Consider the following 19,004-nt stretch of genomic DNA (forward strand, 5'->3'; position numbering starts at 1 on the left):
AAAGCAGCATGAGTAATGTTCAGGTCATAAAATGGCTAGAATTATACACCTTCCTGGCTAGTTGCAAGCTGTGAAAATTTAGTATGAAAAGGAATCCTCAATTGTTCTTGCATTTTTTTATGTAGAGACAGTGTGCATAATCTGTGATTGGAAAAGTTTTTCTTTCTTGACAACACATAAACGTCAGAGGAGAGCATGTTGCAATTACACTAAATACATTAATAACATAAAAAAATGGCTTATTTGTGTTCCATTCTGTTAACTCCATTACAAATGGCACTACACTTACATTACATTACATTACACAGAGCAATTGTACTTCCTTCGCTGATTCATTGTTTAAATGGCACATTGATTGACAGCAAACGTGGAAACTGTAGTAGTAAACGGTGAAGAACAGGAAAATCTGTTTACACCCCAGTCACACCTCAGACATTACTACGGCTGTGTAGTTTTTGCTTTGGTGAACTCAGTGTAGACTCCACATGTCAAGCTTAAATTGGCATTTGCAACCATGCCGTAAGCAGTTGCAAGGGCATAAATTACATCTGCTTGGTGCGCACCACCCTGTCTATAAACTCTCCCCTTCATCCTGTAGGCCACCACCCCTCTCTTTTATAATACCCATCAGTCAAACACTCCTGTTGCTGAGAATGCTATTAAGCAATGACTACAACTCTCAGCTCCATTCCTCTGCCAATGACATCATTCTGTTTTATGGTACATAACATGCAGCACCTGAATCCTGCCACTCTTTTCTTTACTGTCTTTTGCTTGTTGCAAGAATTACCTCCCTCAACCCAATTATAAAATAACAAAAACATGTAATACACATTCATTTGCATTCATGCAGTCATTTAAGTTTCTTTTTCTGCCATCTGTAATTCACAATCAGTTCATCCACTGTCATTTGTTAAGGAAAAATTAGCCAGGCTACATTCTCTCAGGGTCTTTACTGCATGCTATCTGCTTTACTAAGCTATGCTGACTGTCCTTTGCTGTGTGGATAATAACCTATATCTGATGAGCCTGTCACAGGCTTACCAATGTCTAACTTCATAATCCTCACAGCAGTAAAAGCCACTACACACCAATACAAATATTCCCATCATTTAATTTCATCACAGAGTGCTTTCCATACAGTTTGGACTTTCTCCACTCCACAAATCCAAAGTGTGGTACAACAATAAAGGGTTTGTTTTCTCAATCAATGCAAAGCAGCAACTTGGGTTTTTTAGAGTTAGAGTTCGTTTAGTGCTGATCAGCAGCACACCTTCAAAGATCATCTAATCTTTATAATAACGTGGATCTACTGACACAGGTGGGCTCTGTAAAAATGATCAGCTGTTCAGATCAGTGATTCTGCACAGATGAGGTGCATGGAGTTCACCACTATTTCCTTTTATAGCAGACAGAAAGCAAGTTTGACATATTGCTGCCATCTCCTGGCAGGATGGAAGTCATGCTTTATAAGATATTCAAGAGGTGTTTTGCAGATACCTCAAATATTTATAATGCATTTGTTTCAACACAAATAAAATGGATTCTTTGTAGACCTTAAAATATTGTATTTACAGTCAATGCAATTTTAGGATCAGTGCTGTTAGTTGTTCAATCAATAACTTGTTCTCTCAAGTTTACTACCATATGTAAGATTTCAAGAATAATTTGGCATATTATGTCTGTTCTTCCCACCTATATATGTACATGTGCTTTAGCACTTTCAGCACATTCAGCGTGCTTTCACACGTTGTCTTGAAACATGCTGAAAACTCAACTTACATCACCAGTTTTCCTCTGGTCCCTCTAAATGATTTTGCCCATGCTCAACAGCTCTTCTTAATCAATCCAAGAGAGATGGTCTCCAGGCTACTTTTATCACCTTCCAGGGTCTTATGGTTCTCCCCTCCTTCCTCCCACACAACCTTAGAACCACCATGGAAAAATAAAAAAAAGGTTCACATCCAAATGTTTAACTCTTCCCCACCCTCAGTATCACAAAGGACACAAAGGACATAGAAGTCTAGCTCTGTAGTGGCCTTCAAGGTTGTGCAGGGTAAGATTATTGTGGCATCTTCCTTGTGGTTGTATTAGTGTCATAGTCACAGTTTTTAAAAAGTAGTTACAGTGCTCTCATATTAAAAGCTGAAGAAACGGACATGCTCTCCCAGCCAGCCAGTAGTACATCTGTTAGTCAATGTTTTAGAAGCAGGAAGACAGGGCTTTGAAATCCAAGGAGAATCGGTAGAAACAGCTTCAGTAATATACTGACAGTTTGCTTTCAAATTATGGGGAAGATGTCAAAGAATTGAGGATCACTTGAACAAATAAAAAACATGGTTCAACTTTGTCCTATTATTCCGCACCTACTCTTTGACTACCCCTCTCAAAAATACTAGTGTTGTCCACCTGCCCATACTTAATCACAGTCTCTCTGATCTCTCTGGCTGATGCCCTGTGCTAGTCCACAGCTGGTCATCTCCCTGTCATTCACCTCCATGAAGAGGTCCTATTCATTCTCAGTCATGTCCCCCTAGTGGTGGAATGAATTACCCTTGCAGAGTCACTCACCACTGCCCTTGGCTCTCTGAGGACCTGGCTCTTTAGACCTGGGTGGTTAATTTTATTTAGATATACCCTGATCTGACAGTTATCCCAAGGCCTGTAGAACACTTCACTGATTTTAAGATAGCACTAATAGCCAACAACATGTAATTATGATATACTGTGTATTGTAGTGAAATTGCTGCTGTAAAACATTTGTTTCTTTATTGGATTGTATTCTTGTTGTGTTTTAGTGGTTCTCAGCTACGCTACATTATTGTACTTGCCTACTGGGTATTTATACTCTGCACTTGTGTTTTGTAATGATCTGTACATTCCAGCGGATAAGGATGCCTGCCACATAAATGCCATACAGTAATAGCTTTGGAATGAATGTTAATATAATCTGAGATGTTCAATAGGCAAATAACAAGCCAGAACAGCATTACAAATTACATGCAAAAGACTGAGGGGCAAAGTGTTTATAGGAATTCTACAAGATCCCCTACATTAATTGAACACATTCCTCAATTAGTAGTTGATATTTCTCATATAACAGACACAATCCTCACAAATGTGGCTTATATCCTCAGAAAAAAAAACTCAGTTCTCCTGTTGTCAGAATCCATACATACTTAAAATTTATATAATACCTTTTTGAATGGCAGGAATTGAGCAAGTATTATTGAATTAATTTACCTTTCAAGTTTCTTGTCAGTGTCTGTGGTGCCTGGGTTTTAAACTGCATCCAAACGGTGTGTTCTGTCAGAAGGCAAGCTTGATGGTGTTTTTATAAAGTGTAACGTCACTGCTGCTGTCTGTGTTCCTGTCCTTGGGGTAGGACAGAGACTTTTACTTTCTAGAGCTCTCTCCACTGGTCACAGTTCAGCCAATACAGGGCAGCATCAGACTGGTTGAAGCTGTGTACCAAAGGAGGTGAGTCTTCAGACAAAATGCAGTGACAGAGCTAGATGTCTTTGTCAGATTGGTAGGTTGTTTTATGACTGGGGCCGCAGCCATCAAATGCATTTAACATATTCAAAGAGGATCTATATGCATTTCTCATCGTTAATTTGACTCACCAATGAAGTTGTAGGACCTATCAACAAATACTTGGAGTTTTTTTTTTCCTTTATGGAAAGACCAGGGTTTACATGGTAACAAAGGGCAATGCTGAATCTTTTGCTTAGCAGAAAATAATGGTTTGATTAAAAATCGATGGTACTGTATTATTGACTATATAATCTAATACTCCAAACATTTGTCCGCATTGCAGCTTTTTCCAATGTTGTCCGCATGATGGTGATATTGAGGCACTGTACATCTTATCGTTTCATTTATGTGCACCAGTATGTTCCTTCCGCAACTTTTAATACATAACAGTAAATCAGTAATGGGAAAATGAGGGTTTTCATAGCATTAAATTGGAATAGACTCAGCAATGACTGTGTCGTACTCAAATTGAATCGAATCGAATTGAATACTTTCGAGGTTGCCTATATTTCCCAGGCGCAGAAAAAAAAAAATCACGGCAAGGGGGAAACTTAAATTCAAGTCACGATGACAACCGATGCGAGTTCTGAATGTACTGTGAACAATTATTTGGTTAACTGGATGTGAAAATACTTAAAGGTTTAAATCAAGTAGTCTCTCATTTGAAGATATATAAAAGCTACATCGTTCTAAAACATTGGGCTACATCTGAAGTCTGAATACACGGACTTTTCTCTCAGGAAACTTTGACATACCCTCTGGTCACGCACATTCCTTATAGGATTCCCTCTCTGCTGGGCGATTCCGATTTTCTCTGGATAATTGTGTAATTTATAATATAATGGTGAAAGCTGCCCGATAATAATTGCGAAATCATTCAGCCATTTTACTATCTTTACCTTTGGCATTCCCACAATATGTGTTATGATATGCCTTAGTCGCGTGAAAATAATAAACACGCCACCCGCGCTTAGACAAATAAAACAGCAAGAAGAAATACATAGGCGGAAAACGCGACTGCCGCTGCTAAAATTGTCAGTAAATGGAACTAGTTAATTGCAGTTACGCTGATTATACATATGTAATTAAAAATGAATTAAAATGTAATGGAAAAACGCATTAATGTTTTTGAATCCAGTACGTATAGTATTGTTATTGGCTCGTATCAGTCGATCAACTGAGAAATTTGTAAAGCCCCATTACGTTACACTGGACGCTTATAAAACTGTATCTGGGGTGAATCAACAATTGTGTGGGACGGGAAAAAAGATTACACTAACACAGCTATGCAGGTCTTTGATAAGGTAAGAAAATGTCGGTTATTTCTTACAGATGAAATTTATGAGATACCAGATCTGTTTTGACTTGCACTGACATATGGAAACAAGTTTTAAAAGTGCGGGGGTGATTTTGGCATAGTCAGTCAGAGCTGCTGCCAGAGACGATCTCAGTATGTATTATTCAATGAGTGCTAGCCCTAAGGGAAAGCCAACGATTCCTGTGCACCCAGCTTTCCGAAGTAGTCAAAAATGCGCTTGGGGCTCATTGTACAGTTTACACAAAAACGATCATTATTTGCTTTTATTTTCCCTATGATATTCTAATAAGAATTTTAAAAAGGGCATAGGAAAATGCTGTATGATTCAGCTGCACTGCGTATCAACGGAATCCTTTCAAATCGTACTCTTAAATTTACACAGGAACCCACTCAGTGATGCTTCATTTCAAATTACAAAAATGTCTCTCAAACAACGTCTCACAAAGCCAAATATGCATTAAAATGAAAATAAAAACTTCAGTAATTGCACAAATTTGTGAAATCATCTCAGTTTCTCCAGACTCAGGTTGCGCAAGTTTGATTTCATGCCAACTTCTAGAGGTGAGAACCAGTCGAGAGGGGGCTTCGCAAGTCTCCCTTCAACAGCAGTGGAACAAGTAATGGCAAACCGGATCAAGTGACTTATATTACAGGACGAATCATTATTCGCCTTTTCTTTTCCACATTCCTTTTGGTTGTTGTTGTGCCAGTGCCCAAAAGTCCATCCTATCTTAAACTAGCATGACGTGTTTCCACGGTAGGCAATCCGAATAACCGGGTCAAGAAAGGTGCAATTCATCTGTACTTCGGCAGTGTTTAAAATTGGAAGACCCGGGCAATTATGAAATGCTGACAATACTTACATTACAACAAAGTGGATTTACCATTTCCTTGATATTCCAGCCATTTTCTCCACTTGCCATGTCCCACCTCTCTTCCACTTTACGTTGTGGATTCCATATTGCATATTAGGCATTGGTGTATTACCAAATAGAGATGTTGAGTGTGCTTTGCCTTCAGCATAGAATGGATGTTCTTCACAACTGCACATAATATGGGACTCTCACAGAGGAACTGTGTTAATCAAATAGTATAAAGGAGCTTTCAGTTTCAATTGTTTATTAAAAAATTTATACCCAGTTCACACTTCACTCCAAAGCTTTGATGATAAACTTCTTAATAAAACAGTCATTTATTTTGATGGAGAATTAAAATTGGCAGAACAGCACATTACAAGGGTATGCTCAAGTTATTGTCAAAGGCTCAGTGATAAAGATCATACAGTACACTGCATGTATACTATACTTCCTTCAGAATTGAGAACAAGAACACCCCATGACAAGTTGCAAAGTCACTTCCTCATTTCCAAAAGTTCATCTAGCAGATATTACTGATTGCACAATGACCATTGTTGCTGGGTTCTAAACCATAAATGATGAAAATGGGATGATGTCTGAAATAACGTTACTGGAGGCACAATAAACACGTAACACAGAGAGAGAACATACCATAATTGTCCATACAGAATTTCCTGGGTTTAAATTGAATTTATGAAATGTACAATTGTTTCTGTTTTGTTTTTGATTTAAATACTCAGTGTAGACTACACTTGGAATCTGAATGTTGCATTTATTAAATACATTAAAATTTGCAATGTAACAAAACATTTTTCTGCATATGAAATTCAAAACACCATTTATATGAACAAAAGATGGCTCACTTCATTTTCCTCTTGCTAGTGTGTACAACACTAGGAATTTTCCCCCATAGACAGTTTGCTTTCTCCAACGCCTGCTCCTCGTTCTCTTCTCCATTAACATTGTTCACAGACTACTTTATGTTACAACAAGAGTGCTGAATAAAAACATGAGGTAAGAAAGTGGTTTGAAGATTACAGATCATGCAGAACATGCTAAAGAGAAACAAAAAAGATTCTTTGCTGTGAAGGAAAAAGTAAGAAAAAAAACAAAATACATATAGAGTGTGCATTACAAAATAAAAATGAATTACACAGCTTTGAGTCTTTGGTTACAAAGTAGGTTGAACAATTTCACAGCTTTTTCCCCACCCCCAGAAAAATACACACTAATTTTTTTTATTTTTTATTTTTTACTGGTAGAGGGGAGGATGGCAATTACCTTTCCATTCTTAGATAAAGAAACTAGAAACAAAAATGGATAGTATTCTTCATCAAAATAGCCAACCAAAGATTCATTTAAGATTTCATATCACAAGAACTGGTGTTTACCTGTACAAACTTGCTATGCTCTTAATACTTTACACTCTATACAAAATGTACATTCAAACTGGATCTTAACTACTGTAAATAAACAATCCCAAAGTTAAATTGCCATTAGTGTTAGACCTATGCCAGGAGGATTTACTTTATTATTGCCTAAATATTTAACTAGTTTATGCAATACATCACCCATCCAATGCATGTCCAATTATTTTACATTTCAAACATTCAAAAACCAAAAGAAAGTTTCTTTTTTTTCTCTTTAATAGAACTGATTCTGTGGCATTGTTCATTTACATTATGAAAATAGCAGCCCTGTAATAAATAAACGCAAACAGTAAAACTGAACTGATGTATGGATTTGATTCATGTTGAAGTATGGTGGCTCTTAGAACAGACTCGCACTTCTTGCAACATGAACACAGCAAGGCTCAATTCGACCCCCACCTCACAGGATGGATTGTTTTCTCTCCCTTGTTCTGATTTCTCTCTCTCTCTCTCTCTCTTGCCACAAGCCCCGCCCATCACCACCCAGCGTTAATGCCAGGGAAGGATCGGAAGTGCCCCATCGACTGGGCCTCTTATCTCTGGGCATACCGCTCTGTCTGCCGCCACCCGTTCCAGCCCCTCTGCCCGGGCGCAGCTGGCGCCTGCTCCACGCGGCCCGCTCCCCCATGAGATGTCAAGTCTAAAGAAAGCTCTCGCGTGATGATTGTCTAATACTGGGAAGGCCAAACCGCACACACACTGAAGCATGGCTCTTCACATGTTGAAGGCCGGTGGCAAACAACATAGACTGATTTTTTTTATTATTATTATTTTTTGAAATCGGCAATGTTCGCAGGTTTTAAGCTTTTTTGGAGGGGGAGAGGGCCCTTCACGCAGAGGAGACGTTGGGCTGCGGGGGGAGGGGCAGGGGCTGACTGCACTCCTGGGGGGCTGCATTTACAGGGGGCTGCTGGGGGGAGTTGCCGCTGGGATTGGCAAGCTGGACCGAGAGCTGAGACAGCTGTTCATTGTTGGCCAGGGATTTCAGCACGGCGTTCTCCCGCTCCAGCACAGAGTTCCTCTCATACAGCTCCTTGATCTGTTCTTTCAGCACCTCCACCTCCTCACGCACTGCATACATTAGATGGCTTTTCACCAGATCCTGCGGGATGAGGACACAGCAGAAAACATGGCAGAGGCCATGAATCAGACACCACACGAAACACGTTAGACACTCAGTTTGTCATGCTCTGTTCCATATCTGCATTTTAACAACCTAAGGGACAACACCTGCATTCAGGGACAAAATGTTCAGTTACTGAAAAGTCATAACTACTGTTGTACCCATTCTAACACAACCCTTAAATAAGAATGTGTTTTTATTTATGTATTTGCTATTGACTTTAATTCATAACAATAAATTGCATACAAACTCATGCAAATCACTATAAATGAGAGGAGTGTCACTTACCATTGCCTGCTCTATTTTGTTATCGATGGCTACGACACTTGCTCCAGATGCACTAGAGAGAAGGAAAAACAAACATGTTAAAAAAATGCAAAAAGGGTAAACAACGCGAACTTGGCACAGGTGATTCCTTTCCAAAGAAACGTGTGGTTTATTCTTTTCCACCCGAGTTGCATCTATGTTTGGGTTGGTCAAGCTCAAACACATCAAAATATGGCATCACAACATTTTGCATGAATTCCAGAGTAGGGATGATCAGAATCAGGAGGAGATTCTAGTGAAGAGGACCGCACTCTGGCCATGACAGTCTTTCCACACTCCCTGCCTTAAGGATATTCAATACCAAGTCCCCATATTTAAAATTTCAGTGTTCAATAAAAAAAAAAAAAACATTCTTTGGGCTAAGTGAAATGGTTGGCTTGATTTATATTTTTAGAACATTACCTGGCAGCCTGGCAGTTACTTGGTTTAGATTTGTAGCATAGTACCATAGTACAGATACCAACAGTGTGCAGCAATACCCAAATATGCAGCTGCTTGAACATATACACATGGCTCCAAATAAAACAAAAAAATATAATAATAATAATTCAGGAAGTGATTCACTTAGGTATTTGATTCTATATCCTGAAAATAACAATCACTCTCTCTGTTGACTTCTCATTGAAATGATTAGACTACTCCAGTTATAAGGGGTCAAATTCTCAGTCGCACCTACATCTCGGTGTACACAGTGTATTATTTCTCCTGAAAATTCAACCCATCTTCAGAACCGTCGATACGATTCATAATTTCCACACACAGAAATCAAACAGCTCTGCAGCCCGTCTCAAAATCAGTCCACTATAATATTGGTTCAACACTGTTTGCGCTTTTCAATTCTTCTTTCAAAATGCTAGTATCGTTAGAATCCTCATTTCGATTTCTGTACATATGTTTAAGCAGTCTGGGGAATCGGCGGCGGATGTAATGAGAGGACTACGGTGTTAAAACAGCGCAAGCAAATGTAGTTCTCGCCAATCCGAATTCCTTTGTTGGGAAAGCACTATTTTGCAATTCAGAGCACTTTGAATAGCCATTATAAAGCCAGCGGTGTTCAGAGTAGGGGTCTGCATGTGACAAATTCATTTCATCAGCACAATGCACCATCCACCTCAACACGACCATACTCCGTTGCCAGGCACACCCTGGCAATATGGCAACGTCGGAAAAACGGGATTGTTTGTGCAGGGAAAATCATATAAACTGCACATTAAGTGCCTGCCACAAGTCTACATAATATGATTGTCACCGCAAGTCCAATATAAACCCTACGACTGACTTAACCAAAGCATCGCACAGACAGCACTGAACCCCCGACAGTCGTTTGACAAACACTACTGCTTTTGTGTTTCGACCTCCTCCCAAACACGGCTAGTTCTGGCTTCAGTGCTCATAAAATGCACTGAAAATTAAAATTCAGAAGAGCGAGCCAAAAGTAAAAGGCCCTGTGTTTCTTTTGCATGAACAACTGGCAAATTATAACCTTATGACCGTTAAACTGTATTCTCATACAACCCTTTTGGCAGCATTCATAAGCTGGTGTTTTCGTGTTTTGTTGTCTTGGCGACACGCAATAAAAGGCATAGCCCACCGCATTAGACACGTTTTCACCAGGTTTCTCTACAGCGTTAACCGCTATTGAAAAAAAGTTTTACTTACTCCGCCCTCTGCCCGGTTGCTTAAATGTGTTTCTAGTATCTCCCAGGTTCTGATTTTTTGACCGATAACCGTTATTTTGAAAGCTTTTCCTCTAATTTGTTTTGCTTTCTTTCTCTTCCACTGCATCACACCGCACTGCTGAGTTCCGACTGAACAAAGGGCTGCTCTTCAACACACCACTAGACGGTGCTGGGGGAAAGGCGCCCTCTGTTACCGTGGAACACCACGGTATGACTGAGTCTCACTGTACGCGGCTGCTTGTGTGTACATTATAACAAGTACATAAACAAACTAAATAAAACTAAAGCTTGAGAAAACGTAAATAGCGATGACACGGTGGCGTAGGATCCTTTTTCAGTCACTTGTTAAACGTGCTTATTGCCCAGTTTGCTGCATTGATATTAGGCAAGCAGGGGGTAAGTGTTAAAATATACATAATGCCATTTACATTCCCTTAATTTCAACAATCAACGTCGTCGTAGTTACAATAATTAGGTCAATATCTGTATTACACAGCTGTTTAGAGACTAATATCACAGTGAACTTTTAAACTATACGTACACGCAATGAAGACTTTCAAAAGTCAATGTGCCTTTCCTTACCATACCTTTCCTTAGACGTAAAGGCGCTAGTTATCTCTACATGTCCTACAATGCAGTCGCTTTAAATGTCTGTGACAACTTGCAGGTCATCCCTGCACTCGGCTAAAGGGCACAGATTCAAACGCCAAAATAAAATACCATGTCCAAATAGCGAACAAAGTAAATATGTAAATATGTTCCTGGCCATGAGCTAAGGAAATGCGTCTGGCAGTCTGATCAATATCAAGAAAAATACCAAATCCACCAAAGTCAACTGCACAACGTGTTACATTTTTACAATCATAGCGTAGAGGATGCGTAAACTGCACTACAATCAGTTTTTCAATAAACTACTGAATGAAGATAGGCTAAAAAAGCTATCATAACACTAGTCATTTACCTGCATCGTCCTCTGTAGCATACCACATTCCCTGTATATGTGGGTGAGGACCCGGGTGAACATGGAAGTCTGTAACTCATTTTGCACCGCATGGTTAGGAAAGCTGTATTTCCGAAGTACAGTGAGAAGAAGACAACGCAAATGAGTGAAGAGGCTGAGAGATTTGAGAGAGTAACCCAAGATACTCTTTTAAAGTAGTCACATGCACTAACAAATAGGTGGGGGTGGAGTCTGCTGCCCCAGTTGCCTCCATCTGGGCGCTTACAGCGTGGTTGGGGTTATATAATTGTGTTTTGAGACCGACATTCCATTCCATCAAGGAAGTTCTGCGACAACCTTGATTCACAGATCGCCTACCAAAGAAAACTGGTATACAAACGCCCATTACTTTATTTTATTTTGCGGTACAGCCGTTTTTCATCGTATGTATGCAATCTACAACATTTGCTTAATTTTTTTTTATTTACTTGCTGTGCTTTAAATTTAGATAATTTCGGTTTCCAAGCAAACATGGTTTAAAGTAGCTATGCAATGCTACTGAAGGCAGTTCGGAAACGTCCTGCAAAATGTGTAAAACGTATTTAAACTGTGGTGCCTCTCTTGCAGCGCTCATGACCGTGCACCCTCCCAAAGAGGTTTCCAGGTGCAGGCATAGTTAAATAGGTAAAACAGTATTTTCGCGTAGTAGCACAAACTGCAACTCTTAAAATTTCATTTGGGCTCAAGCTTAAAGAATATATTGTCGGTTTCTGACGGTGACTGTGTTAAGTATTTAAGTATCATGAATCAAAAAATCCTAAATGACTCATAGTTGTTTTCACAGTACAATTCATTTCAGCTGATATAAACCACAGAATATGCATAATTGCCAACTAACCGTTTGTATCACCTCCCTACAAGTCAACATTCCCCAATATTCTTGAAAAACAGCAAGCTCTTATTTGTGCTCAGCATTTATGTGGTATATTCTTCACAAATAACAACTGAAAAGTATAACCTGATGAGAACATTATTCTTTCCAAACTGTGACGCTGTGTATGTTTTTCAACACCTATAACTGAAGCTGAAATGTACCCTTAATTCTATTTGGGGCCTAAAAGAAATGAAAGGGCTAACTGCACTTCACTCCTTGGGTTTGACTGCAATCTAATCACTGATAAACATGGTGAGTGGAAAGACATTCTGTTCTTTGAACGTTCAGTTTACGCGTAAATGCATCCACTGCTGATTTATGGCTAGAATGGCATTTATCTACAGGATAGCCACAGCCCCTCAAATTGGAAGGTTCTCTGATAATAGGGAGATGAGAGGGGAAACAAAGGGAAGTCCAGTGAGAGGCCCCTGTCAACAAAACGACTCTTGCGCAATCGGCACCCACAAAAAAAAAAAAAAACAGGAGAATGTGTGCATCTTCCTCTAGAATGCATGTGGTGCTTTTATATAAGTGCGTCTTGCTGTGCTTTACCCTAGGCAAGGACAAGTGGACCAAAACACCAGGCCACACGTGTGTCAAACCACTGACCTCACATCAGAACACAAACACACACGCACGTGCAGGGGGGCAGAATCTGAGCTTGCTCCTTTTTTAACTCGTGATCCACTTTAAACCCTGGAGCTCTGACTGGCGGCCAGCGCACAGCGCACAGGCCAGGTATGGCAACACATACAGACACTTTGTGTAGGATTCCCCTCTGAGGGAAAGCAAACTGAAACAGTTTTAAAACTATGTATGGTCCCAAATATTTCTCACGTAGCAAATGGAACACATCCTACAGGCCACCACCGCCACTGTTTCCTGACTGGCATTTAATCACTTTGAATCCTATATGGTCATTTGCAGGGTGTTATTTACACAGCAGGAACATGATTAGTGCATGTTTTCTCTTGCATGCTTAAGTAAATACAGGTCTGTTTATACTGCAACTTTATGTAATGGTGAGTCATAAGGTCAAAAAAAAAAACAATGCACTTTCATTCAAAGATTGCACCCACTTTCCTCTTTGAAGCATTCTTGACTTTGAATGATAAAACAATGGAGCTACAAGCAGGGCTAACTCGGTGTTTCAAGTCCTTCCCTCAGCTCTGCTCATTGTCTTTGTCCTTCAGTAGGCTAACTGGAGTAAGGGAAGGTTAATGGCTTTGGGTGGAGTCACTGCAGCTACATTGTTCTGGAAATTTTAAACAAAGGCATAGTTGCCATTTTTAATACAGCATCTTGGGAGAGAGACGACCATTTGTACATAAAAACATTTCAGGCTTGTGGCCTAATGAGCTAGGTTTTCACCAAATACGCATCTTACTCTTGGGTAGGATGACTTTCTAGGTATGTCCTGGGGTGATGTGGGGAGCCAGGGTTCTTTTTGGACAGACAGCAGAACACCAAGGGAGCCTTTGTCCCCATTCTTCAGCACAAGGCTGCTGGGCTTGCTGTGGGCTGGCTCGGCAGTAGAAAAGCGGCTTGCAAAATTAGCTGAAGGAAGATGTTTGGCCCTGCTAGCAGTCACTGGTGGGGAACAATCTTCAAGAGAAGGTCAGCCTCTTATGCAGCCCAAGATTGCTCTTGTAAACTTCCCTCAACTCGTGTTTAGTACATGAAAACAACACTTGCCTTCATGCCACGACATGGAGTCAGAGCTGAAAGTGCAATTGACCAAAAATTACACTCTAATTGTGGGCCTACAAACATGCTGCCTTCCATTTCCAAAGAGAAACAGTTACTGAGGAAAAATCCAGTGCTGCAGAAAGTGAGAAAGAGGGCTGTCCAGACGACCACGTACCAGAAATATCATGCAAGAAAAGCATTAAATGGCCAGTACCATACCCTCTCATTCTAAACACTCCATATTGTAAACACTGTCAGTCTGTTTATACTGAGCTTGTAAAGGCCCACATCTATTTCACTGATGTCATGATGCTAGAAAGCAAGCTGCTCTCAGACATATTGGATTTTGTGGTGGATTTTACCTGGATAGCCACCTGGAAAATGCACAAAGCTTGCTGTGGACAGATTCTCTAAAACATGAAATTATGCAGTGAAATAAGTGCCTTGGCTTGGCAAAGGTGAACTTGAGCCTGCATCTGGCAGCATCTGGGCCTGTTTATTTTGGGAAGGCTGGGAGGGATACGTGTCTGTTAGTTGGGGGCCAAGCAGGGTTTGTTCTGGATTCCGGTCCACAGAGGGGGGGCATATTCTGGCTCAGAGAGAAATGCTGTCTGCTCTTCCTCAGCTCTGGCCAGAGACCTGCCAAGGCAAACAGTCCCGCGTGGTGCAGCACAAGCAGACCCCGGGGCAAGCCAGCACACATGGCGCTCCGATTCCTGGTGCTGGACCACACGCCCAGAGCTCTCCTAACGGACAGCCCCAGGAGAACCCACGCGTGACCATATCAAACAATAAAAAGGCCGAACTGACGTAGAGATCACATTATTCCTAGCGTGAAAACTCATGGTCCACTTCAACAGCAAGTGTCCATCAAACTACCTGTTAATCCCAAGGATGAATCAGTCTGCTTGGCCACATTGCACAAGCTCTTGTGAAGTTGTGAAAGCATGTTTATTTAAGACTTCTATATCTGGAGTTTGCAACTGTAAATACTCTATAAAAGGGTTAATGTGACAGGGCTTGTCCAAGAGAGCATGTTACCCCACATGCCCTGCATAGTAAAGCTTGTGCAATAAATCAGCAGAGCTCCAGAAAGCCTCCTCTGATTTGTCTGTCCCTAAACAAGTGGATATCTGCTGCCAGCAAAACACTCCTCAGGTCCTGGGCTTGTTACATAATCCATGGACTCGCTCACATTCCGGTGGGGCACAGATGTCACCGGTCCCTTGCCTGTGGCCATTGTGATGGCTTTGTTTAGAGGGAGTATTAAGCGTGTTGAACTGGAAGGGCTTACAGCTGGGGAACTCGTTAGTGTACCATGAATATGACCCAGGAGGGAACATTAACCTCTTGCTCCTGAGGATGAGGGACATAAAACAGCCTGGACATATTTTAACTATTACATTCCACACTGAGGGACAGGAACGGGAGGCCAAGTGCGAACACACCTTTCCATGTTGTTGAATACTTCTGGGCCTCAGAGTGCTGCCAATGAAGACATATTAAGGTTTTTTTGGTTGTATTGTTTGTACACACACACACACGCACGCACGCACACACACAGAGAATTTGTGAACAGCTAGGTGCTAATCTCTGAGAGTCTGAGCCACTTGGCAGCAGCATGTATAGAACTGGAATTGATCTACAATTCTACTGAATTCAAATGACAGTTTCCCTAATTTAAAGTTGTGATATCCACAGCACCCTCTAGTGGAACACCTTCAGAAGCTTTAAAATCACAATATTAAGAGGCAGATCTAACCACCCCTTCCACTGACAGAAACGACAGATGTGCAGCAAGTCAGCTTGTATACAACTGGGGCACCAGTGCAGCATAGTGGTTAAGGGGCAGGACTAGTAACTGAAAGGCTGCTGGTTTGATTCCCCATGGGGCATAGCTGCTGTACCCTTGGGCAAGGTACTTAACCCACAATTGCCTCAGTCAATATCCAACTGTATAAATGGATAACATTGTAAAAACCTGTAACTGATGTAAGTTGCTCTGGATAAGAGCGTCTGCTAAATGCCAATAATGTAATGTAATGTAAAAACCAGGTCAACGGGTTTATTGTAATGGGTCAGAATATGCAAATCCAAGAAGAGTAAATGTCAACATTAACATATCCAGATAGGAAAAAATAATCAATGTAAATGACACTATTTTCCGGTCACAAGCGCATGAGATTACATACCCTGATTCTGAATAATATCAGTTCAAGCAGCATACAAGACCAGTTTGTTATTTTGAACATTACCCTTGGATTGCTCCTGTGATTCAGGAGCTGCTCTGTTGAAAAGAGCCACAAACTATGTTAACAGAAACGTAAAATGTCTGCCAAACTACCTCAGTATCAGTTTTAACGTGCATACTGATGCCTCCCGCGAATACGGTGACAATATCAAAGTCAGCATATCGTGTGGGAGGGTCAGAGAAACACGGAGAGACTTTCCGGAGAAGCACTATGTGGGCTGCCCTGTGTTTTGCCCACTTAAGCAGTCAAAGGGGTTGTGTATTCAGCCTTGATTTGTATCAACAAAATGTAACAAAACGTTCCACCCTCCCCTTTCGCCTGTGTTGTAAGGTCAAGCTCTCACCTCTTGTGAAGGTGCGACAGGGGTGAAGTCCCTGGGCGACGGTGATAGATCTGTCTTTCCTTAACAAGCATGCGGTGCTTACATTTACAGCTATATCACTGAACAAAACAGGGCGTGAGGAGGGAGCTGGGCAGACCCAGCAGCAGCTGAAATGCTCCTCTTCAGCAATGGCGGAAAAAACCTTTTATCAAGCATGACCTGCTGTCAATTGTTTAGTGCTCCCTTTTAGATGGACAAGATCATTTTTCGGGTACAGCTTAGCTGCCAGGTAACAATGGTCTCCATTCAACACTCTGCCAAATGGTTTTCCTGGAATGTTTACAAAGAGGATGAGCACAGGTCCTAATGCAATTAAGTCATCAGGAGTTAGGTAATCTCACTTAATGTGCCTGTTATACAGAGAATGCTGGCACACTGTGCAGGAGGCATTAGGCAACTGCAGACAGCCGCTTTGAGCCAAAAAGATTAAGCGCATTTTGCTGGAACTGACGGGGAAAGAATTGGGTCCCATCTCAGACTGGACCGGAGCATCTATCAAAAAAGATACAAAGAGGACCTTCTCGTGGTTGGAGCATGGATCATAACTGTGACACCAAACGGCACCTTACATGAGAATCCCTTCAATTAAGTGAGGTTTTCACGGCTGATTGCCTGAAAAGTGACGCATAACCAAAGGCAATGCCGCTCCTGAAGACACCTTTTATTGTTTAGGGACGCTCTACCATTTCCCCAAGTGACTCCGGCAGGTCACATCTTGCCAGGTGGTTGACTTCAATCAAATGCATGCGGTGGAGCATCGCCCAGTGATCTGCTATGGTAAACAATAAACATTTTTTATAAAGCCTCTTCTGTTAGTCAGAGCCCACAGGGACTCCAGCTGGATGGGAGTCAAACGGGAGCAAACATATCGCCGCCCCCGAAACACTCAATGTTGCTAACGCACACACAAATATTTCAACAGGTTTTATGTGCCCTGGTGAAGCGAGACGGCATTACATCACATTATTTATTTGGTTGGCTGCCGCCCTTATCCCGGGCGCCTGATGTAACTTATACTTTACGCATTCTCCATTTCTGGAGCAGAGTCCGAGCCAGGTGGCACACAGGGTCAGAGCTTATCCTCATTTCTGTGCTGCAAAGCAGCTTCATGTGCCAGTGCCCCCCCACCCCCCAAGGACAGGAAGCTAGTCTATCATACGGAAATTACCCACAATCCATCTCTTTTAATGCTGTCAGCTAGACACTATAGAGACTATAGAGGCTAGAGACTATACCACCCAAGTTTCAGATTCAAAGCATAAACTGATACAGCTACTGAAGTTGACTAAGGATAACAGGTAAAGGTAAACTTTAGGATATAGTGCCACTGCCCCACCTTAGAACTGAATACACAACATTCAAGCTACTGCAAGCCTAGTTCTTTTAGTGACTACCACTGCTGGCTGAAACTCTTGCAACTGTGACTTCCAGCTGTGACTACCCAGAGGCTCTCAGGATATAGTAAATTAACAACTGTAGGTAAGCAGGGACAATGTCTGAAGCTAATATTTACAATAATAATAAAAATACAGAAAGATGATTCTGAAAAACGGCAGCGCAAGGGCGGGTATTCAAGAAATGCGACAAGAAGAACAAACCAACATTGGGAGTATTTATCCTATTGCAGCAAAAGAATCTTAAGGATTGAGACTTCAAGGACACAAAGTAGACCAACGGATTGCTATATTGTTTACAAATGTTGAATGCAAACAACCACATGGTAAAACACAATACTTTCCTTTAAATGGTGATAAAAAGGAAAGTGCCACAGCCCAGCCCAACATGTAACACAGTGTCCATACTTATGGCCACTCCTCAATCCAGGTGTCCAGAATAATCTGATGTTCAGTGAAATTATCAGGGATAAATTGTACTCAGGGCACTCAAGACAGTATGACCATGACCCCATTACAGGAAATGAAACCATGGTAAAACAGTAAGCTCACTTTAGGAGAGCACCACCAGGTGAGGTACCCAACAGCTTCCCAATAAGTGTGCGATGCTGCAGAGGTGCAGACTCCAGGAGACAGCTGTCACATGAGGGAGATCAGCGGTCATTTTGATTATGTAACAGAAAGAGGAAGTCAATTATTTTAAACAAATATCTACATTCGGTGGTTGGAGTGGAGCCATTCAAACTCGCACCGATGTGGCACAGGAACAGGACATAATCATATCAAACAGCTGGAGGCAACATATGTCAGATGCAGATAAATGCTCTGTGTCACCGCCGAGACAAGAAACAACATGCACAGGAAATCATTCAAAGGCGTCTTTCACAAGTTGTAATACTGTGATGCTGTGGTAATGAATCATATCATATCCACCCAAATAACTGCCAGACCATGTCAACCTGCATATGGAATCTGAGTGTCTTTATCTTGCACCATTTCATAAATTCACTTAAAATTTGCTACCACTGGTGAAACAGAAAACCCAAGGAAAATTTCAGTGAAGTTCATTTTCAAAATATTAGTATTATTACTCAAGCCAGTACAGTCGCACAGAAAATGCGTACCTAACCACACAAAACACC

At 41.2% G+C, this 19,004-nt stretch overlaps 1 protein-coding gene across 2 annotated transcripts in view; it reads right to left on the reverse strand.

Moving 5' to 3' along the window:
* Positions 1–5,996: 5,996 nt before the first annotated feature.
* The window catches only part of tsc22d2 (TSC22 domain family 2), a 34,565-nt gene continuing 21,557 nt past the window's right edge, over positions 5,997–19,004 (reverse strand). For both annotated transcript variants that reach the window (XM_036521467.1, XM_036521466.1), the window contains 2 exons: positions 8,554–8,605; positions 5,997–8,244 (listed from right to left, as the gene is read on the reverse strand). In XM_036521467.1, the coding sequence (XP_036377360.1) occupies positions 7,972–8,244; positions 8,554–8,605 (325 nt within the window). In that variant the 3' untranslated portion in view covers positions 5,997–7,971. The remainder of the gene's footprint in view (positions 8,245–8,553; positions 8,606–19,004) is intronic.

The sequence above is a fragment of the Megalops cyprinoides genome, chromosome 2 (assembly GCF_013368585.1).
Source record: "Megalops cyprinoides isolate fMegCyp1 chromosome 2, fMegCyp1.pri, whole genome shotgun sequence".
Classification (NCBI taxonomy): Eukaryota; Metazoa; Chordata; class Actinopteri; order Elopiformes; family Megalopidae; genus Megalops; species Megalops cyprinoides.